The sequence below is a fragment of the Siniperca chuatsi genome, linkage group LG19 (genome assembly GCF_020085105.1).
Source record: "Siniperca chuatsi isolate FFG_IHB_CAS linkage group LG19, ASM2008510v1, whole genome shotgun sequence".
NCBI lineage: Eukaryota > Metazoa > Chordata > Actinopteri > Centrarchiformes > Sinipercidae > Siniperca > Siniperca chuatsi.
This window is the reverse complement of record NC_058060.1, coordinates 6,265,950-6,288,999: the sequence shown is the minus strand read 5'-3', so window position 1 is coordinate 6,288,999 and position 23,050 is coordinate 6,265,950. Positions and strand designations below refer to the sequence as shown.

Genomic DNA, 23,050 nt, shown 5'->3' with positions numbered 1-23,050 from the left:
AGTTCATTTCATAATTAACAGGTAGGAATATAATTGATTGAAACCTGAAAGCTTAATCACTCAATTCAATAACCAGGATATCAGTGTTGAGTAGATTAATTCAATTCTGTAATTAAAGTCGAGGGAAAGGTGAAGCATTAGAGTTGATTGAAGGTTAAACAGCACTCACCTCTCTTTCTTTATTGTCTTGGTCCACCCTGAACATTCAACTTAACATTCTGACAGAGAATACACACTTTGGAGGCTGAACATTTAGTTTGTCTTTTTTATTAGACATAGCAATTTCACAAACAGCAGTTAGCCTGAAAATTACATTCAAAATGTGCAGCTGACCACGCGCAAACAATCCAGATACACCTTCAAACAAAGTAACAGTCGATCATGTATTTTTTTCCACAATCTGTGTTTTGTCATGTCATGTTTTAATTCAAATTTACTAAATCAAAAGCATCTTTCACTAGTTCACCATCAAAGCATACATACCTCAGTCACTATAACACATTTTAACAACTAGTTTTTGTCACTGTACATATGCTCTGCTTTTTAAAGGCTCTTCTTTGCATTCTAACACCCATACGCTCCACACATCAACCTCTGAAATATTCTCAGTTTCCCTTCTCTGCATACTCTTTAATATTAGCTTAGGTGAAGAGAAGGGTCATCAAGCCGACAGTCAGAGACAGTTCACTAAAAACATTTTAGTTCCCAGAAATCACTTTGTTTTCCAGTAACACCAAGACCCCAGTGACATTTCCTGCTACTGAAGAAACCAACACTGAAGTTCATAAAGGAGCACAGACGATGACCCCCGGCAGCTTAATGGAAACTTTTACCAAAGCACGCAAGACTACACGACACAAAGTGGCAAGACAAGGGTGCTTCTGCTCAGGTTTTATTCCATTTAGGTTAATTCACTCACACACACAAACAGAGGGCTTGTCCTCCATCATTCAAGTCACAGGACGCTCATGTCACAGGGTCAATGCTTAACACTGGCTGAAAGGGGGAAGTGGGGGTTAGGGACGGGGGTGATGGTGTCGCTAAGGATAGTGGGATTGTGGGAATTGGGAACACGATCTGTAACTCCAGTTCATCCAAGTGCCAAAAGACAGTCTGTTAACATAACACTGATTATTTTTTCCACCTGATCTGAAACCACACCCGGGTTATATATCACAAACAAACCTCCACGACGCAGAAAAACTATTCAGTTCAGATTCAGCTCATTCCTTCAGCGAGGTGATGAGGTCGTCGGTTTGGCTTTTAATGCCACCCCCCCCTGCCGCAATCCGGTCAAAGTCTGGTCAGCTTCCACCAGGAGGCAAAGGGTGCCACCGGCTCCGCTCTGAAGTTCAAATTACTGGCCTCAGGGATCCAGTGTATGTGAAAACACCTGAATACTCAAATCCTCCAAATCACATGGACGTCATCACAGCATCACTCTGAAACACTGTCCATTGTCCAACCCGCTATCGCAGCAGGAATGGCAACTGAAAAAGTGGGTGAAATCTGTATACCTTTTTTAAATTCATCTCCAAAACTTCTGTAAGTGCAACACTTTTGTAAACTGTCCTGTAAATTTGATTTTTTTCTCCCAGCTGCTTGGTCCACAGCAATGGTCAGTTCAGTCAAAGAAAGGGGGGAAAAAGGAAAAGAAGTCTATGTTTGAAAAGCCTGGCGTCCTCTTCTGAGTGCATGCCTCTACCTGCCAAAGACGCTTTCGTACTCAAGCAGTATAAGCTCCACTATCTGGTTCTGGTAGACCATGTGGACCGCAATGTTGCCTGTCTCGGTCTCGGGCCGGAGCAGCGTGGGTCCAAACACGATGGCCACGCTCTGGGTGGTCATGCGGTTGGCCTCCCCATGGTCAATCACCCTGGGGGGAGAGAGAAGAAGAACATGAGCACATTTAAAGATGGAATGTGACATAAATGGCTTTAGGTTAGTGTGTTTGTTTGACAATCCTTTGGTTTCAGTGCAGCTTCAGGGTTTCATCTAGAAAAACATTATGTTCTTTACGCACATCTTTAGGGCCTGAGATCGAGGGCTGAGGCAAGCCTAACACTACTGAATGCTCCAGGCTAGAACATAATAGCCTTTTTAAATAGAATCTACATCCTTGCATGGAGATGCACAAAACAATAACATATTCATGGAAGGGAGAAAAAAAAAAAGATTAAATCCGCCCGCTGATATACGTAGACCTCCATATACTGAATGTCACACTATAAATTTCCTCAAGAAACACCACTTCATAGGTACTGAATTGCAGCGAACACAGCGCCATATAAATGCAAATTGGAAACCTAGGCAAATGTCATTGTGAACATATGATATTGCCACTGGCTCCAGTGGGCTAAGACTACGCATTAAACCTGGCTGTAGTTTGTTTGCGCCCACAGGCTGATCAGTCTGAGGAAAGGTAACACAGAGTCAAACAGGAGTTGGAATAAATAAGACATCCTTAGTGCCATTTATGATCTGAGTGCATGAAACTCACTTCAGTCACTGTTGGGTTCAAGAGTTAGACATGTTGTCGTGACCATATCAGAAGAATAGTTACATTGTCCAATGAAGGTCAATAGAGCAATCCAAGCAAGTACGTATGTGGTGGGTGTGTGTTGGACTGTGTCTTTTCTTACCTCCGCAGGTGTTTGAAGAGGACTTGCATTGTGTCGTGGTTGGGTTTTGGCAACTTCTTGATTAAGTCTTTGATTGAATTCATTCGCTGCTTGTAGTCGGAGCATTCTGAAGCAGAGAAACAGCCAGCCAGTCAATGAATGCACATGTGCAGAGCACCATCTTGTGGCAAACTTTGGGACACAAATGTTGTACTCTAAATGCCTTGTCATAGTGTATCTGAGTAGTGGTCCTTTGACACAATGAATCAAGTTACTCACTGATGGCATTCACAAAGTCATTGAAGGATCCGTATGTGAAGAGAGGCTCAGGAAGCTCCCTGAAGAACATCTTGAGAGCTCCTGTGGTGACGTGGATGTCCTCCCACTTACTGTCATTCAGGTCCACCTTCTCATCTGATGGAGGGAGGGAAGTCCAACAAGACAGGGTGATGGTGATTGTTTACAATTCAGTGTTTACTACAGCAAAATCTCATGTATCAACATATCTGTGTGTAGAGAATGTGTGTTCTGTGTGCTGAGAGGTCAGTACATGTCCCAGTACATGTCAGTAAATGTGAACTGTATCACCAGTATAGTATCCAAAAAGGAGGTAGTGTTTTGGGCATGTTAGCGGTCAGCCAGCAGACTGGAGCAGAGGGCGACTGGAGTCCTACCATGATTTACAGCAAAGCGTAGCTTCTGGATCACTGCCAGGTTCCCGCTCACTCTATATAAGCCATCAATACTGAGACCTGCAGGAGAAGGATGAGAGGAGGGTTAGAGGGACAAAAGCAGCGAGTGCAGATCCGAACACTGACATGCTGAGCTGACCTCAAACAAACAGCACCAACAAAGGTTGACTGATCAGGCATTTAGCATTTCCTTGCATCACCTCATGTCCTGTTAAAAAGATGCAGCTGAACACACTGGAAGCACTACCGCTACCTCTCAGCACGGATCTGAAAAAGCGGATCATTGACTTGAACAAGTCAGTAAAGTCACTTGGAGCCATTTTAAAGCAGCTACAGGTCCCGAGATCAACTGTGCAAACAATCGTTTGTAAATATAAAGTGCATGACACAGTTGGGTCACTGCCACGATCAGGAAGAAAACACAAGCTATCGCCTGCTGCTGAGAGAAAATTGGTCAGGATGAGAATCAGAAATACTTTATTGATCCCCGAAGGGAAACTCTTTGTTACAGCAGCTCGCCTTTACGTCAGTGCACACAGGAGAAAGTACTAGCAAAAAATATAATACAATAACAATACACTATAAAACAGGTCAGAAAATAAATTAAGTACCAGGTGGGTATAAGTATAAGATAAAATAAGTGTGAGGTACCAAGTGGGTTTACCGGTTGATGATGATACTACAGTATAATAATACAATGTAATAATATAAGCAATAAGTAGTGGATGGTCAAGAGTCAAACAAGAACAACCAAAAAGCAGGTCTGTGATGAATTAGAAGTTGCTGAAACACAGGTGTCAGTGTCCACAGTCAAGCGTGTTTTACGTCGCCATGGGCTGAGAGGCTGCCATGCAAGAAGGAAGCCCTTTCTCCAGAAGCGGCACCTTAAGGCTCGACTGACATTTGCTGCTGATCACATGGACAAAGAAAAGGTCTTCTGGAAGAAAGTTCTGTGGTCCGATGAAACTAAAATTTAGCTATTTAATTTGGCCTTAATGACCAGAAATATGTTTGGAGGAGAGAAGGTGAGGCCTTTAACCCCAAGAACACCATACCAACTGTCAAGCATGGTGGTGGTAGTATTATGCTCTCGGCCTGTTTTTCTGCCAGTGGAATTGGTGCTTTACGTAAAGTAAATGGAATAATTAAGAAGGAGGATTACCTCCAATTTCTTCAGGAAAACCTAAAATCAGCCAGAAGGTTGGGTCTTGGACGCAGTTGGGTGCACTAACAGGACAAGGACCCCAGACACACATCAAAAGTGGTAAAGGAGTGGCTAAATCAGGCTAGAATTAAGGTTTTAGAATGGCCTTCCTAAAGTCCTGAATTTAACCCCAACGAGAACATGTGGACTGTGCTGAAGAAACAAGTCCCTGTCAGAAAACCAACAAATTTAGTTGAACTGCACCGATTTCTGTCAAGAGAGTGGTCAAAGATTCAAGAAGCCTGCCAGAAGCTTGTGGATGGCTACCAAAAATCGAGGTGAAAATGGCCAAGGGACATTTAACCAAATATTAGCATTGCTGTATGTATATTTTTGACCCAGCAGATTTGTTCACATTTTCAGAAGACCCCTAATAAATTCATTAAAGAACCAAAACTCATGAATGTTTTTGTGTGACAAAGAAGTATGTGCTCCAATCATTCTATCACAGAAAGATTTGTAGAAATTATTGGAAACTCAAGATTGCCATGACATATGTTCTTTATAATATTTACTTTTGACCACAAGTGTAAGTAAAAATTGCATTGCGTGAAATCACTGATTCACCAGGCTGAACAGGCTCCACTGCGATTCAATAGGGCTGCCTAGAGTTAGCGTTTCCCAGAGCTTTAAACCACATCACAGTTTTCCTCAGTGACTGCCCATCGTTCAGCATGTATGACCAGTCACTGAGGGAAATCTTTGTGATGTGGTTTAAAGCTCGAGGAAAAGCCAGTGAGTGGGAGTTGAGTTCAAATATGTTTTGGTCTAATCTTAGAGAGGTTTATCAGGGGGTTTCACCCCACACAATTTGTGAAGTATTGTTTTTGTACTTTTGATGTGAACTGATGTAAATCTAGCTGAAAATGGATTCACTTGTGACCTATCTGTGGCCTGTGTAAGATACAGCAGAGGTGTTTAGCAGTGTCACTGAACAAATCAGTAGTTTTTTGCATTGAAGCTCGTTACAATGACACTGTCAATTCAGCTTTGTTACACAGCTTGTTACTTACTGGTAAACAGAAAAAAATAACACAGGTAAGGTGATTGCTGCGCTTTTAACCTTTCAGAATATTGTATTCACATTTTTTTCTGCCTGTGTTTATACTGATGATTATTGACGTGGTTTTTGAATGAAAATGAGAACAAAGGAAATGAGAAGTATGAAACAGTCAGATGTGTGTTGGCTCATACCTGTGTTCTCCACATGGTCGATGCACATTTTGACAAAGTTGGGCAATGATGTATTCTCCCGCTGGCACAGACTGGTCAGACTGCAGCCAAACACCTGATCTGTGAATTACCAAAAACATATTCATTTCTAACTTTCATCTGTCCAGTGGAAGGTGACCGAGGACAGTCTGTTATTACATATTCAAATAGTGGCACATATTTACATGTGAGAAATGATCAAACGTGGAGCTAGTGCCTGTACTGTATTCTGTCTGAATACCTTTGATGTAGCCCTTGTCTCGGACAGCCTGGTAGGTGGGTCGACGTGTCAGAAACTTCTTGAGCTTCATCCTGGTTTTTTTCTGGTCTGATGAGTCCATACTCACAGAGGTCTTCATCACTGAGGAACACAGGCAGGATATGAGTGTATTTCTTTAAAAGGGAAAATTTGGCACATTTTAAGTGGATGTGCAGTCAGTCTTGATGGTATATGTAGTTAATTGAAACAATAAATTCCTCAGTGCATGCTACATTGACCGAGAAAGCTAACTTCGCAAAGCAGTTCTTCCTGCATCCAGTGATGTAATTGGAGGCATGGAAGAACTACAAGCGATTTCAGCTTGGATTTCTAGCTTCTGTGCCTCTAGATACCACACAAAAACAGATCTTCTTTGTTGTCTTCGCATGTATTACAAACTAGTTTCTAACATCGAAAATGGCATCCCAAAATAAGGACAAGAATACATTTTACAGTGTTTTTGCTGACGCCAAAGAAATACAGCAGAGAGAGGCAGAGGCTGCATTAGCCATGCAAGAAGATATGGCTGGCGGGGACCATCCAGAACTTGAGCTGCCGAGAGCAAACAGCGACTGGTGGTGCCTTTGCTCAAATTGCCCTTCTATCCCAACAGAAACTGAATCATTCTGCTGCAATGAATTTCAGCATGGGCAGTTTTTGTTAGATGATGTCGCCGACACCAATGCCCCATGTGTGCGTTGCTATGTATGAAAATTTTACTCCTCATTTGGACAGAGGTGTGCTGGAGACTTTCTTCATGATCCTGAAGATAAACTGGAAAAGACAACCAAGACCAGCAGGGCTTAGAGGGCAGATGAGTATTTCTGTCACCTAACGCTATGTTTTGGCCAACAAAGTAATCAGCTAACGTTATAGGTGTTAGACTAATGTTGTAATATTGAGGGACAGTCAAGAGAAACTGTGTGAATGTTAAGCCTCATTTGAAGCCAATGAAATAACGAGAGTAGTATGTTGGATGCCGGTAACAGTTTTTTCATGTTTTGTGGAACTTTATTAATGTTACTGCAGCAGCTAGCCAGAGCATCTTTGAGCTAGCGTTTGCATTGTTGTCATATGGAAGCCGTTCGGGTTTTCCCTTTAAGACACTAACAATAAACATATATACAATATGTTGTAGGGACAGCAGCAGTTTCTATCGGTCTCACCTCTGTACTTCTTGGAGTCCCGGTGGTCTTTCTCCTTGTCCTGTTTCTCAGCTCCTGGAGACTCAGGCATGTCCTCCTCAATGGCCTCATCTGACTCCCAGGCCTGGGTAGGAGGAGACACAAATATGTACTGTTAGATGCATTCAGATTTAAGTCAGCTTGGACTCATTTTAGTCTTAAGGCCCATTCACACCAAACCAAGCTTGCAGCAGCCTGTTCACACCTTTTGCTGTGGTATATTTGATCAGGTGTTTAAGATCTGGTGACATTAAATAGAGAAAGACACGTGCATAGAATGGTGGGAAAATCCTAGTCTCAACTGTAGTTTGGTCATATTCAGCTATTTCTGCTGCAAAGTTATTATTATTATTATTGTTTTTTTTTTTTTTTTACAATTGTCAGTTTTCTCTTTACGAGTTCACTTTTTCAAATCTCTTCACACAGCAGAAGTCAGTGTGGATCACTTTTCATTGCTTTTACAGAAAATGCATTCAATGACCACATCTTTCAAATTTCATGAACTGTTTTCTCACTCAAACTCAACCACCACCAAAACCCTGTATAGGTGGCGCTATGATGACAACTAAATATTGTCATATAGATGTGTTCAGGGCGGGACTCTTATCATACATGTCAAGTTTGGTTCAGATGGGACCATATACAATAAAGTTACAACCACTTCCCGTTTCATGGCGAAACATCAAAATTCGCCGCCCCACATTGCCACATTGTTCGACAAAAACTCAAGCATTTGATAACTTTTCATCTGCAACCTGTATGTTGTCTAAGTTTAAAGTTGATCAGATTAACGGTCTAGGACGAGTTTGTTAAAATATGGCCCCTATGAATCGACAAAAATATGAAAATTTATTTAAAATGGCCAACTTCCTGTTAGGTTTAGGTCGTGGTACTGAGAGACTTTTTTTTGTTGGTGATGGCATCTTACATCTGCCTTCCAAATTTTGTACATGTACATCAAACCGCTGGGGCTTCATTTTTGAAGGGTGTATTCCTGTTGTCAGTAGGTGGCGCTATGACTATGACTCAGTTTGGGGATGTGGATGTGTTCAGGCCTAGATTCTTATCTAGCATGTGAAATTTGGGGAAGCTTGGACAATTTAAAGTGAAGTTACAACAGCTTTCTGTGTCATGGCGAAGCATCGAAATTAGCCGTGCCCCCACGCCAAGGCCGTTTGCTGAAAACTCACAATCTTTACAATGAAGCATCACCAAGGTCTTAAGTCCATTTCTGACGTGAAGTGGATGAACTCAACCTGTTGGCTGGAGTAAATCAATGTGTAAAACATGCCATTTCCTGTTGCCAGTAGGTGGCGCTGTGACAATAACTGAATATTGTCATATAGATGTGTTCATTTCAATAGAGCCTTCGCCACCTGACGGTGCTTGGGCCCTAATAAATATGCATAAACTACAATTTGGGACACTGAGTGCTTATTTTCATTCCTCGATACCCTCTATGAAAGACTTGTCTCCCAGGTGAGGAAAGGGGGCAGGTGAGGCAGAATCCAGAAGGTTTTGTAATTGTATGGGATGATGGGGTGTTTCACCATTCTCCTCCAGTCAGAGTGGTTTATAGCCCATCCCAGGATGGAGTCACTTTTCCTTCCACCTTACTCTCCATTCCTCAACCCCATAGAGGAAATCTTTTCCTCGTGGAGGTGGAAAGGTTATCGGCACCAGTCACATGAGCTGATGTCCCTCTTGGGCACAATGGATGCTGGATTTCTGGACATATATGCAGAAGATTTCCAGGGATGGATCAGACATGCAAAAAGATCCTTTCCCAGTTGTATTGCAGTAGAGGACATAAGGCGAGATATGGATGAGAACATGGCCAAATGCACAAGGCAGGGTTGACTAGCACTGTTGTATTACTATGTCTGTGGCTATCCTATACAAGTATGTATACTGAATATGTATAGTTTTGTATTGCATTACTGGAATCATTTTAGTTTCATTTTGTGTTACTCAATAAATAAATAAATAAATAAAATTGCAACATTTCTGATTAATATCTGTGACATATACTATAAGGTAGCACAATCCATGCAATAAAAAGTGACCTTATGTTTGTTTGTACCAGAATCCTGGTTTATGCTAAATAAATAAAATATACTTTTACAAAAACAATAGGGACACTAATTGCAATGCTACCTGTTGTTAGTGATTTTTATGGTTAATATGCAATGAGTGACAAAGTGTTACCATTGGCAGACAGATTGTCAGTGTTCGGGTACACGAGTTGATCCTGTATGAAGTGTTTTGGTTGCATTAGTGCATTTTGGATGTGAGATGAATTGTTGTGCTGAGCTGCATGTCAGTAAAGGTTACTGTGTGAAGAGTTCTGAAAAAGTGAACTAGAGAAATGTGACATAGCAATTGTGGAAAAACTAAGCTTTTCACTCTGGTTTGGACTGAAGAAATGAAAATGAGGGAGTCCGGATAAAAGACGTATCCCCTGCTTTGCTAATGAAAGATGTCTCCTCACATGTGTGTTGATGGTCTCTGTGAGGGCCCGGTACCAGTCGTTGATGACACTGTCAATCTCTGACTGGATCAGCAGCTCTGTCCCTTGACGAGTCTTCAGCTGAGGGAGGAAAACTTAACATTACTTTTTACCAAAACCACCACATTAAAACGTATAAAGCGCAGGTTGTTCTACAGTGAAACTTGACAGCAGATCCACTGTGTTTGATACCTCAATGACGTGTTTCTTGCTTGACTTGTTCTTGGAGGCCCACTCCACTGACCCCCCTCGCAGATCAACAGTGAACTCGGGCTTCGACTGGTTGCTGCCGAACTTCTGGAATCAAGGAAACAGTATGAGAGTCCAAGTCTGACACAAAGATGATATAACAGGGGCATGTTGTTTTAGGAGGATTTTTGTGTCATGAGGACATGTTCATGTTAAAAACAAGAAATCAGAAAGATGGAGTTTAATTTAAAAATGTTACACAACTATTTGGGATGTGTATTACTGTGTTCTCAGTGTTTTTAAAAGCACAGACACTAAAGCTACTACAATGCTTGTTGGAGCAGGTTTCACATTCTTCAACCTTGTGAATCTCATTTTGGAACTCTTCATGTATATACACACACACACACACACACACACACATCTTTAGTATTGTGTTACAAGAAAAGCAAAAACACTGTTAGTTGTTGTCATTCATATCATGTGCATATTAATAGACAGTGCTTCTTGTTAGATTCCTGGACAAACTTTTTTATCTAGCTATTCAAGGACTTTCAAGGTCTTGTGATTTTCACGTTTTCAACTTAGTTTTTGCCAGTGTTGTAGTTGAATCCTACAGAGTGTAATGCAAAATTTTAGTGGTACACGGAACCTTATGGATTTTTGTAATAACCATTGATAAATCTATACAATGATAAATGATAATTGTTGTTACCATTCTGCTTGTGTTTCAACCCCATCATTCCTGTCTAATGTCATCAAAAGTGCAACCGATTGCAGTTGTGAATTTTGACTTCAGACTGCTTCCAGGTTATCACACACAGCTTTAAATCTAAATTGACATGTTTTGGAGTTAGACACTGGTAAAGGGGTGCCCTTGTGTCCTAAGGGTTACAAACCAGGGATGTTGCAACATGGACAGCAACATCCCTGGTTTGTGTCCAGCTGGGGACCTTTGTTGCATGTCCTTTGCCCACTCTTTCTATTATCATCTCTCTAATACCAGGTATCTAAAAAAGGCATACAACACAGACACTTTGACACTTGCTAAACCAAGAAAATAAATCCTAGTGAAATTCTACTTCACAACCTTTCAAGGGCTTTTGAGGCTTAATTTCATCTTTCCATCCAACTTATACATGCATTACTGATTTATCTGCCATCTGGGGGAAGTGAAACAAGCTGTAAACACTTACATATATTATCACATTATAAAGTTGTTATGGTGAACATGTTAGCCAACTGTTGCCTATTTACACATTTAGCAGACACAGAGCAACATTAGCCTTCATTTGGAGTCATGAATATTCACTCTCCTTTTAGCTCTGTTTTGGTCTCTACCAACTCTTGAGAAAAATATCTGGCTCTTTAGCTTCAAAATGCTCCACTACGCTCACTGTACCAGCTACTTGTTAACTTTGTCTGTCTGCTGTGCTGAGTACTGTCTGTGGGTTTATCAGAGCCTCGGCTGAAAACAGCTACCTGCTGTGGCTGAAAACTATGCTAATAAGAACGATGAGACTGAACCAAAGCAGCAAAGTTTTGGGCTGTAAAACTAAAACAATGAACTAAAAGGCGCTAAAACGTTCCATAGAGCTGAGGGGTACTGCAAAGTCGGGTGATAATTCTCTGTGAGTTCATTATCTCAACCCTTTTCACATTATATATAATCATTTGATCCACTGTTTATGTAAAGATATTGATTAGAGCAGCTAAGCTTTTTTACATTAGGATCAGCTGAAGTAAGTTTCACACATACACACACGCATTAAGACCACTCTCTCAGTCAGCTGAAGCAAGAGTGAACGAAAGAATGAAAGACAGGCAGGAGCAGCAACTCATGCAAAGAGGGGACATACAGCGGCAGCCTTCACAGGCCTACAGTTCACATAGAAGACAGCAGGACGGGGCTTGACTGAGGGCTTCCAGTTGCTAAGGAGAGTGAGGAGCAGCTCAGGGATGGAGCCACTGCGGTAGTAAGACTTCAGGGAGGAAAAAAAGGAGAACAGAGGAGAGGGAGAAAAGCAATAAAGAGAAGATGACAAATTTCACAGCACAGGTGGCAATGAAGACAGGTGCAGAAATAAGGAGGAGAGAAATAACACAGAGATGAATGGAATGCTTAAAAAGCTCAGAAACCTAACAGAAACACGAGCCTCTAGGGGCTGATGGGATACGTACCCAGCTGGTGCTACCTCCCTGACCCTTTGCAAAGAGCAGGGAGGAACCCTGCAGCACTGTCCACGAGGACGTCCAGTTCTTCCTGTATGTCACAATAAAACAAAGACATTATGGGTCTCGGATTTCAGACAACTCTCTCTCTCTCTTTTTTTTTAAAAGTACGTTTCATGTAGACCCGTTGGATTCCTACCTGACTTTCTTTCCATTCTCTGTGATTTTGGTGACATTGAGGACTCCACACTTCTCTGAGGGCTGAGGAGGAAGACACAGACGCAGATAAGAACCTGATAGAATACATGCATGAAAATACACACACATCCATACACACACCCTGAAGCTTGAGAAGCAAATAGGACAATGTTGGGGTCTGGAAATGGCTGTGCTGCTTAATGTTATGTCCAAATATCACCAGCAGAGGACACCCTAACACTTCTACAAAGGGTCAAAATTGCTGCATTTCTGCTGGTAGAAATGTTTTGCCGTGGTGTTAGATTTGATGCAGTTAGATGTGATATGTGGCATGCAGCAGATGAGAAAAACCAAAAGCAATGCAGAACTGGAGAGTTTAGAAGATGAGGAGAATGACGTGTTTGTAGCAGGATGATAAGTGTGGTGCGATGCAGTGCAAGCTGGGATACTAACGGTCGAGGAGTGCTTAGGAGATGAGGGGCAGGAATCAGAGTCTGGAGAGCTCTGCTTGGGCGCCGGAGCACACTCCTACCAACAAGAGGCACAACATGATGAGTTGCTAATCTACGAGCTAACAACAAGACACATGAAGACAGCCGGTCTGAGATTAGTGAGGAGAAGAAAATGGATCACGAACCTAGGAAGGAAGCACAAGATTGTGTTGGATGTTAGTGTAGGTCATCAAAAGATAAGTATGAAGGGAAGGCAAGTTAGGATTTAGGTTAAAGACAACATGCTTTTGAGCTTCTGAGGAAAGTGTTCAGAGGCAGAGATTAATTCCAAGATGCTGCTTCCTTCCTGTTTATCTTATCCACGATAACAAATCAGACACCTTTGATTAAGTGAACACATGGCTTTGATTGTCACATCACCACAGTTATTTAACAAGGCATTCTACAGACACACTGACAGTGAATCAATACAGATCATCTGTTGATTAGAGAAAGGGCCGGAGAGGATAGACTCTGTGTGGTACCAACTTTATCACGGTAAAGAGAGAGACGAAATCTCCTCTTGTGTGGGTCGGAAGTGAACCGCCAGAGTTTGAAAGACAACTGCAACGAAACCGCCACAGAGTTAGCCTACAATATATTTTCACTCTAAAGACTTTTTTTTTTTTATTTGACTGGTGTCATTGAGACCAGTTGGTGTCTTATTTAAATGTCCCCCAATAAACATTAAACGTATGCTACATTTAGTTGTCTTTTTTGCTTTTCAAGTGCACTGCCTATACCATTTTTACAGAGTTAAAAAGAAGAAATTAATGAAATACCTAAAGTAACAAAGATGCCGAAAATAAAATATGAAAGTAAAATATAAATATAAAGTTTGTAAGGTGAGATGTTTTAGAAGGGTTATTCCTTAATGGGAGTGTCAGGTAACTGACTGTTAACAGAGCACGAGGTATGGTGCACACTGGTAGAGAAACATTACATTTGGGAAAATAATTCAGAATTTGTGCATAAATTAACAAATAGCAAATGAGCAAATACTGAATTAATTCCTTCATATTCATATTGTTAGGTTATCACATTGATTACATTTGTCCTTGTCCCCTCAGTTTTTATACATTGGACATTGTATCAGTTAGACACATATATCACTGTGTAGCCTAATGCAGTGCAAAATGACAGGACAGGTGTCAGGCCATGGACAATCTAATCTAAATAAGCTGCTTAGATTCAGTGCAATTTTGTTGTTTGATTTTGTGCAGAGATACGTGAATATAACTTATATATGTTTTTAGCCTGATTACCTGTTGAACAATGTTGTGTTATCTTTGATGTCCATTAGACATATATGAAAATGTCAACTATTGCTTCATATTTGAAATATATTTTACATTTTAATAGATTGTTTCATATATATATTGTGTTGATTTTCCTCCATGACTCCCACCTGGCCACATAACACAAGGAGGGTCTGGCAAAAACATACTGGCGCTTGACTCATACCAGGGACCAAAAGGCAGGATATCTCAGCCTCTGTTGCTTCAATTTTGACCATTCATTTTTTTGATTTGTCTCTTTTAAGTCCCACAACTTTATAGGAGTGCAACCCTAAATCACTAGAGCACTCTTTTAAGACATTATGTCTGCTGTAATGGATGTGGAAGTTAGCCCACAAGCTGAATCTGTACAGAAACTAGCTGGAATCAAGGCAAAACAGAAACTTGGGTGGGTTTTCACTGTCTGATAACAACATTCACAACAACATTTAAAACACAAGGGGTAAACCTGCTTAATTAAGCCATTGTAAGCCTTTTCCTCTGTTGATCTGAAACCGTCATTAGTACTCTAGGATTAAACTTACTGCCAATAAGACAGGTAATGGAAAGACCACATGAAAAGCCTGCCAGAAAACCTGCAGCAACAAGAGTGCCTGTTACCACACCAATCAGACCCAACAGTCCGTGTAACCACATTAGTTCTCAGATTTTGAATTCTGCCATCGTCATTGTGTCTTACCTTGTCGTTGAGGTCTAACACGTAGGTGCTGTGTCTCCACTTGGTGAGGACAATGGGATCCTGCGGCTTCCTCTCCAGACTGCGACTCTTGGGAACCTCACCGGACTGAGGGGAGATATTGTACTGCAGAGACAGAGAAGAAAGCTAAAGTTTAGACATCACAGAGTTATTCTAGCACACCTAAGTATCCTTCCTCTCCTTGCCCCTACCTCTCCTTTTACTCTCCACAGCACCATTGGACAAAGGGACTTCTCTTACAGCCCAGGCATTGTCTTCAATAGTCCACTGAATATATCCATGTCCGCACTACTGTCCATTCACCCTGAGAATGGACTGCTCTATTCTGATCAGCTCACCAGATTAGCAGGTAAAGAGCCAGTAATAGTCCGTCACCCAGAGTTCAACACAAACTTGGCCCCTGTCTGAGCTCCTCAGACACTCATCCACTTACATTAACAGTACCAGTCTTAAGAATACACACCATGGGGAGGAGGAGTCACACAAAAGTGTGTTACTGGGTGGTGCTGATAGGTGATGTTATGTGAGAAGATTGTCCATTTTCAAGAGAAGGGGATTACTTTAAAATTGAGTATGAACAATTTAATAGGGAAGACAAAAGCACATGGACATTTAATGTTCACAGGATAATCTTACCTTGGGCAGTTCCCATTCTGACCTGGACCCATCAGCGCTGTAGTAGTAGGGTCGACCTTGTTCATCCACATGTTTTATCCACTGCAAACACAAACACTAGTCAGCATCCAAGAAAAGGGAAAACAAGCATATTTAATGCAGATATAATTTGCAGGGGTGACTCTCAAATGACATTTGAAAGTTAAACAATGAAATTAAACCCCAAACTATCAAAGACACATCTAGAAGTAAGAATGGTTAATCATGAGACTGCACCTTCTCCTGTGTGTATTCAGAGACGTAGAGAGTGTGTCCATGTTCATCCAGCTCCTCAGACCAGCCTCTAGGGGGCGATCCGTACTGGCTGTCAGACTGACTTGAGTGGGTGCTGTGACAGTTTTCCTCGGAGGACAGCGGCTATGTAGGCGAGAAAAAGAAAGAGACGGAGGGCTAAATGATATAAGATCTATTTCATTCTTCCTGACTGCCAGAGGTAGTGCTTAACACTGTTATCGTCTCATTGTCACATGTGACCTGGAATGACGTAGGGCACAAGAGATAGCGTATGTATAAACCCACCTCATCATGAAAGATGTCCCTTGTATCTTCTCGTAGGTAATCTGCGAATGCAGGTTGAATTGAAGAAAGAAGATAGCCGACTTACTTTTCGCTAGAAGCCCTGCAACCGCATGGTTGGCGGTACGGTTTTGTTATCCAAGGGCTGCAATTAGACAATCACGGCTACGCTCCTAACGCCTACCTGTTAGACCGGTGTTTTCGCCACACCTAACGTTACGGATAGGCTAACACAGGTGTCTGGCCAGCTCTGAAGCTAGGCTGGCGAGGTAAGTGCTCTCCCTTTGTTGGAGTTAAAATAAGTGGCTCTTTTAAGAGAAGCCAGTTTTCAGGTCTCCTTTAAAGTAAATTGTCACTGCGTTAAGTGTTTGCGCTGGCAGTGATCGGCAAGCTTGCATCGGAGTAGACGGTGCCGGGCTGTTTATTTTTCCATTAGTGGAAGACATACTTCTTAGTTGTAGTATGTAATATATTGCTCCCTGACGAGTGTTTTTGCTCGTTGAAGCGTGTACCTCCTTAGTTTTGACCAAAGAGTGACGGCTCCCCAGTAAGTGGCTTCGCTTGTGGGTAGAACTTCCGTTGTTGTGATTGCTGTAGAGGTGCCTAGTTGCCATTACCTTAAAGAGGCAAGTTATTCGCTCCCCATTTTTCGAGTTAGCAGTACTAGTTCACTAGTGTCTTATTAAGAGAGTTGTTTTGATTTGAGTTTCAGAAACTCACCCTGATCTCTGTTACTAACGAGTGCTTCCGCTCCAGAGAAACTTATTCTCTTGGGGAGGGGCTGTCTGACAGTCAATGCAGTTTCATGCTGCAGGAACTGAAGCTAGCCGGACTAGCTGAGGTGGAAGGACTGCAGCTTGAAGGCCAGCTGCCTCCATCAGGTGTAGCTTCAAATGTGCGGAGTAGGTATAGTTGCTCCCCACCTGAAGGTGCCCCACCTAGGAAAAAGGCCAAGAAAGTGGATTGTTTGGCAGCTAAAGTCAACAAACTAGCCTCAGAGTTTGCTGAGATTAAAGATTTGCTCCTTAACCTTCAGTCACCTCCAGGCAGGGGGGCTGCAACCCGGGTGGACTAGGATCCCTACCCCACCAGGATGGGATGAGGATGCCACAGTGTCGCATTACGGATTACTTTCTAGTGAAATGTTATGATACGGTGGCACGCTTGGGCCGTATTGGAAACCCTCTTTCCCACTTAATATTAGCCCTGTCCCAGTCCCTGCAATCCTCTGGCGTGGGTGCTTCCATCCAGAGCCTCCATTATGACCAGGAAGCTTGGCAGGCTAATGTCAACACTTAACCTGACTCAGCGCCAGGTATGATTGGCCCAGCCCCCACTTCCGGAGCCAGGCCGGAGGGCCCTCCACATTCTCCCTGTAGTTCCGGGGGAGCTGTTTGGCCCAGCAACGCAGCAGGCCTTGGAGCGGGGAATCCACAAGTTCCTACAATTAGGCCTATACCTCATTTTCATTCCTATTTGGAGCCAATAAACACATAACGTTTTAATAATTTTTCCTTTCTTAAGATATGTTCCCTTACATTGCCATGAGAGTGAAAAGAGGTGCAATCATATTTTGAGTGGAGTATCCCTTTTATTTTTTTTAATACTGTGACATAATACCGTCATCGTAAAAAAACCACCAAAACTGTGATATACATTTTAGGTCCTATCGCCCACCACTACGTCCTACGCCATCCCAGGTAGGGTTGGATACCTTTCACATTTGAACTGATACCAGTACGGTACCTTTTTTCTGCACTTTACTTTCTCTTTAATAACAAAAACGTTATTTCAGTTGTAAACTTCACAATTTCAACATCGTTATATATTTAGAACATTTTACCTTACTGCCTCGCTTAAAGTTTAGTCATCCATGGAAGTTAAGTTAACTTCTTTCTGCTGGCTGCAGGCGTGCTAATGTTTGCTGCAGCTGCTGTGTGGGACTTGGCTTTCAGAATATCAAACACGGTAGGCTACCCTTTTCAGCTTTTAGATATATTTTGTGTTTGACCAGGTGTTTCCTCAGGTTAGACGTGTTGCCCTGGCCAGCTTATGCAGTGAGTGTTTACTGCCTCGAGTTTTGAAAAGTGTAATCACATTTGCAACTGCTTTCAGCTCGCCATTGCCCTGACTCAGTAGCCCTTTTTTTTTTTACACAGAGATCAACCACACACTCAATACGCACACACATGTCCCTGTGACTTGAACAAGCAGCAAGGGTGACGTAGTCTCGCTCGCTCTCTCTCTCTCTCTCTCTCTCTCTCTATACTTTACTCTCTCACCCAGATGCGCTATCAAGCACTGAAATTTGGCACAGATAAATTTAACGTGAATCGGTACTCTGTAGTACCGACGTAATTCGGTTGGTACCCTTAAAAGTAGCGAGTTCAGTACCCAACCCTAATCCCAGGTCAAATGTGACTTTGTTGATATTAAATACAAGACCTGCGCGTGTGCGAGACAGATAACATCCAGTGTTAAGCACTGCCGATGGCAGCCATCCAGAATTCATAGAACCATAGTTACATACGTAAGTCTTGCTTTATGTGGTTCATTAGCACACACAACAAATATGCCCATGAAGATATTACAACCCTTTTACTTTACTTTATTTCCATTGTATGCCCGTATATACTATACATAGATAGACAAATATTTAACTTTTACTACACTACATTTAGTAATTACTAGAGCCAGCAGCCACTTAGCTTAGCTAGCTTAGCAGCAACGTTACAAAGACTGGAAGCACTAAGCCTGGCTCTGTCAAATTGTTATTTTTACACTTTGGTTTCTGCGTGAATTAAACAAACAAGATACAGTATAATAAGTATTAATGAGTGAGCTTTAGAGATGCTAATAGGCACATTATCATATCTTTGGATAGAGCCAGGCTAGCTGTTTCTTCCTGTTTCCAGTCTTGCTAAGCTAAGCTAACTAGCTGCTGGCTTTAGCTTTATATTTACTGTAAAGACATGAGGCATCTTCTCATCTAACTCTCTTCAAGAAAGCAAATATGCATCTTTCCCAAAATGTCAAACTATTCCCTTATAAATAGTTCCACCATGACCAGCTAAAATTTTTTGAAAAATGCCCCTGAAGATATTCAGCAAATCCTCAAATTTAAGAAAACTGGAATCAGCTTAAACGTTTAATCAAATACCAAAATTTATGTTGATTAATTTTCTGTTGATTGACTCATCAATTTAGCACTGATTATATTCCAATAATACTATATATAATTAGCCATTCTTACTCTCCCTCACATAATACTGCAATAAACCAAACCACCACATGGGGGCAGTGTTGGATAGTTAGGCAGGAGAATGTAACCTGACAGGAAACCATGTCAAAGGCACTTTTGTTTCCCAACTTTCAGTAACCACAACACCATTTTAAAAGTCCTTTGAGGTCCACCACACCTTCACCACAGTTTAGTTAAAGGGAAAATTTGCTGATTTGCTGTTTTATGTGGCTGTCCAGTCAGTGTTGATAGTAAATATAGTCAACTAAAGCAATACATTCCTCAGTGAGTGCTATACTGATAGAGAAAGCTGAGTTTGCCAAGTAGTTCTTCCTGCACCAGTGATGTCATTTGACAAGATAGTGACATCACTGGAGGCAAGGAAGAACTACAAGCTAGTCTCTGCCTGCAATGTGGAAGTTTTTGGTTTAGAAGCAGTTATTGTGGTGATATTCACAGTAGAAGTGCAGATTGACCCGGTTAGCTTTGTTGTTATACAGAAGCCTGCTGGGTGAGTGTGGGTATCATAAGCTCATGCGCAATGCATCCTGGTACATGTAGGCACTGCCAGCATGGCTCTGCTGAACTCTGCTTGTCAATATAGCACTCACTGAGGAATTTATTGCTTCAACTGACTACATTTACCATCAACACTGACTGGACATCCACATAAAATATAGCAAATTTTCCCTTTAAGACTGATGGCCAGAGAGTCCATTTACAGACTGTTTAGGTCCACCACAACTGTGGCTTCAGCTTAGACTTTTCCTCTCGTACAAACTAAATACCTGAAGGTTTAAGCATGTGATCAGACCTACAGAAGTCACATAGTCTCATAATTAGGATACTTTTTTACAGTGTATATATCATGCAAGACTACATGAAGAAATGGCTTCAATTGGCTTAAGCATCCCTCACCTCACTCTCTGCTGTGCCCTGGCTGTCTCCTCGAATACTGCTGGTGCTGCCACTGGTGCTGCCACTGGTGTCCCTGGTGCGTGGCGGCTTCCAGGTCCGCTCTCCGGTGGCGCGGTTATAGTAGAAATGCCTACCGCTCAGGTCTTTGTGGGTCTCCCAGTCACCCAGGATGTGGAGAGGGGAGCTGGAGGGGACGGGCGGCAGGCTGGACTGGGAGATCTTCAGCTCCTGGAGGTTGGTGTAGACCGGCGAGTCGGACCGCCCCTGACCTGTAGGTGATGTTGTCTGGTGGAGGAAAGGAGAAAGGTCAGATCATGCACAATGCTATATAACTCTTCAGGATTTTATTTAAGAGCTGAACATTCTACTTTGTCTTGTTTTTCAGCTGATATTCCCTAACTTCTTCACATACTTCATGAGTGTCCGAATTTTCCTCTGAAAATTCAATGATATTCCAGGAATTCCATAACCAGAAGGAGCCCTGAAATCACTCCAGAGTCTGCTGAGATCTAAGTATCTGTAGGAATGTTGGTCCTGTCCAGCACAGAAACCAGCAGTTATCACAACCTGGACTGGACTACGGAATATAACAAGCTGAGCTGTTAAAAGTTAAAATCATAAACATGGAGCTGCAAAAAAACAGACCTGCTGTACATAAACCCAACTACTCTAAGAGCATGAAGGTGAGGCAGTGAATTATGAGTCTCTCTCAGAGTCTGCACAGCAGGATGCAGCTGCAGATCAAATCAGACCACATGTGGCTTGCAGATACTGTAAAACCATATCTGATTCTAATCAGGTCCTCAAACCAGATGGACTCAGTACAGTTACATAATAATTTATCTGTCTACTCAGAGGCCAAAGACAAATGCTATGAACATAAAGGGCTACTGGTCTTAGCATGCAAGCTTTACTTATATAGCACTTTTCAAAACAGAAGATACAAAGTGATTTACAGGAAGAAAAGAGGTGATAGAAGAGACAGAGAAGACAATATATGAAAAGAAGAACAATTCAAGTATTGAACACACAAAATAAAAAGGTATAAAATCAAGAGAAAGCAAAGGCAAACATTTTAAGATGCTTTTTAAAGATGGCTACTGATATGGCTTCTCTGAGGCTTTGCGGGAGTCTGTTCAACGGTCAAGGCTTAACACTAAAAGTGATCACAAACAGACAGAAATCCCTGCTTTGATGAAATTAGGCTCCTCCCAGAGGTCAGAGGCCAAAATGACTATAAGTATAGAATGGCTTGACCATGTATGCATTGTATGCTGAGAATAAAACTTTAAAATGCAATCCTATAAGTGACAGGGAACCAATGGAGAGAAGCTAAAACTGGAGTGATGTGCAATCTACGCCTAGCTTCTGTTACAAGCCTTTCTGCACAGTTCTGGACCAGCTTGAGCTGAGCTAGACAAGATTTCCAGAGGCAGATGATCAAGGTGTTAGCAGGGATTCAGGCAGAAAACAGTGACACAATAAATCGATCCAGACACAGGAAGTGCAGTTGGAGAGAATAACATTATATTATTAACATAACAACAGATAATATGTTTGAAGACTTATTAGATGCAAAAACACTGCACAGTGGTTTGACAGGATTTTAAAATTCAAGGTATCACCGTGGCAACTATTTTATCTTTCAACACGGCAATCGCAAAGTAAACAAGATAATCTACCAGAAATGTATGCTTGCATGTATTTGATTGGTCAACGCAGTGCCTTGCTGGATGACACTGCATTGTAGCTAAAGTTGACCCTGTGTTGGCCTGAACTTGGCCTTACAGTGGTTGAGGGGAGCATGGATGACTTTTTCCAAATCTTTAGGCTGAAGGAAGGGTTCATTAGTTGGAACAGCAGGACTGAAGCAGAGATTTCACATGAAGCTCAAACTTTAAAAAAAAAAAAAAAAAAAAAAAAGAAAAAAGAAAAAGAAGAAATTCTTGTTAAATGTGTCCACTTCCCTGACATGCTGATACAGAAGATACAGAAACCTGCAACGAGTGAGCAGATAGTTTCATGCATGTTGCAGGGATTGAACCTGTTTTCTTGGTTAATGTCAAGTTGTCATAACAAAGACATCTCAAACAGTAATAAGACTGTTCATGACAGTGTCATGTCAGTCTTATGCACCCACCTTCAAATAAAGTGTTACCAAATAAAGACCATAAGAATGGGGAAACAAGCAGAATTTGCATAACAGACAGCAAAGACAAGTTAAGAGGAAGTAAAAGGGGAGATAAGATACAGCGTACCTTCCGAGCAAAAGGCTGGTTTCAAGTCTTGATAAGGAACACTCAATGAGTAGCATTAGACTACTAAAGAAGAGGGTTATTCATTATTAAACAGCATGCTTTGTGTTGAGACCATGGATCAAAATGTACTGAAGTTATTCCACATTATAACTTCAGGGTGGAAATTTCTGAATATACTTGACTGGACTCACTACAATTTTATTGACTTAACAACAACTTACGCACAGTCAATGCAATAAACTTATCACAAATGTCTCACAATATCAGCACAGACACACTTCAAAGACAGTTTTAAAAGTGGTCTTCGAAAACTTGACAGCATCTGAAGGTCACTCCACAAAAGCCAGAAAGCTATGTTTCCATGGCTACAGCTCAGAGCATTTAACATTGTTCTGAATGGCTCTGAAAAATATTTTGGGGTTTTGGAGCAAAGCTGAGTCTCTGAGACTGATGCCAGCCTTGGGTGTCTCTAGAGGATATCCAGCACCAAACATTCTGTAAAACACAGAGAAGATGAATGCCGGACCAGAAAAGAATTTGATGTCAGAGGCTGTGCTAGCACCAAACCTCTCCCCACTGTTTGTTGCAGGTGAGGAATGCGGGGGGAAATGCACTTCAGTCAGAGGATTTGAACTTTTTTTAAGGACACAGATGGGACTTCCTGCTGGTCTTGGAATAACAGGAATATTTCTCATATATATTATTATTTAATATCC

The 23,050-nt window shown here is 41.7% G+C and overlaps 1 protein-coding gene across 9 annotated transcripts in view; it reads right to left on the bottom strand.

The window, feature by feature from the left end:
• Positions 1 to 251: 251 nt before the first annotated feature.
• The window catches only part of arhgap12b (Rho GTPase activating protein 12b), an 81,631-nt gene continuing 58,832 nt past the window's right edge, over positions 252 to 23,050 (bottom strand). For 3 of the 9 annotated variants that reach the window (XM_044176404.1, XM_044176412.1, XM_044176411.1), the window contains 18 exons: positions 20,077 to 20,361; positions 15,618 to 15,758; positions 15,363 to 15,443; positions 14,709 to 14,831; positions 13,221 to 13,295; positions 12,694 to 12,768; positions 12,242 to 12,303; positions 12,052 to 12,133; positions 11,730 to 11,852; positions 9,874 to 9,978; positions 9,664 to 9,762; positions 7,155 to 7,257; positions 5,971 to 6,090; positions 5,712 to 5,810; positions 3,296 to 3,373; positions 2,901 to 3,035; positions 2,643 to 2,748; positions 252 to 1,876 (listed from right to left, as the gene is read on the bottom strand). In XM_044176404.1, coding sequence (XP_044032339.1) covers positions 1,702 to 1,876; positions 2,643 to 2,748; positions 2,901 to 3,035; positions 3,296 to 3,373; positions 5,712 to 5,810; positions 5,971 to 6,090; positions 7,155 to 7,257; positions 9,664 to 9,762; positions 9,874 to 9,978; positions 11,730 to 11,852; positions 12,052 to 12,133; positions 12,242 to 12,303; positions 12,694 to 12,768; positions 13,221 to 13,295; positions 14,709 to 14,831; positions 15,363 to 15,443; positions 15,618 to 15,758; positions 20,077 to 20,361 — 2,067 coding nt within the window. In that variant the 3' untranslated portion in view covers positions 252 to 1,701. The remainder of the gene's footprint in view (positions 1,877 to 2,642; positions 2,749 to 2,900; positions 3,036 to 3,295; positions 3,374 to 5,711; positions 5,811 to 5,970; positions 6,091 to 7,154; positions 7,258 to 9,663; positions 9,763 to 9,873; positions 9,979 to 11,729; positions 11,853 to 12,051; positions 12,134 to 12,241; positions 12,304 to 12,693; positions 12,769 to 13,220; positions 13,296 to 14,708; positions 14,832 to 15,362; positions 15,444 to 15,617; positions 15,759 to 20,076; positions 20,362 to 23,050) is intronic. The other 6 variants (XM_044176407.1, XM_044176405.1, XM_044176406.1 and 3 more) reach the window with 6 other exon arrangements.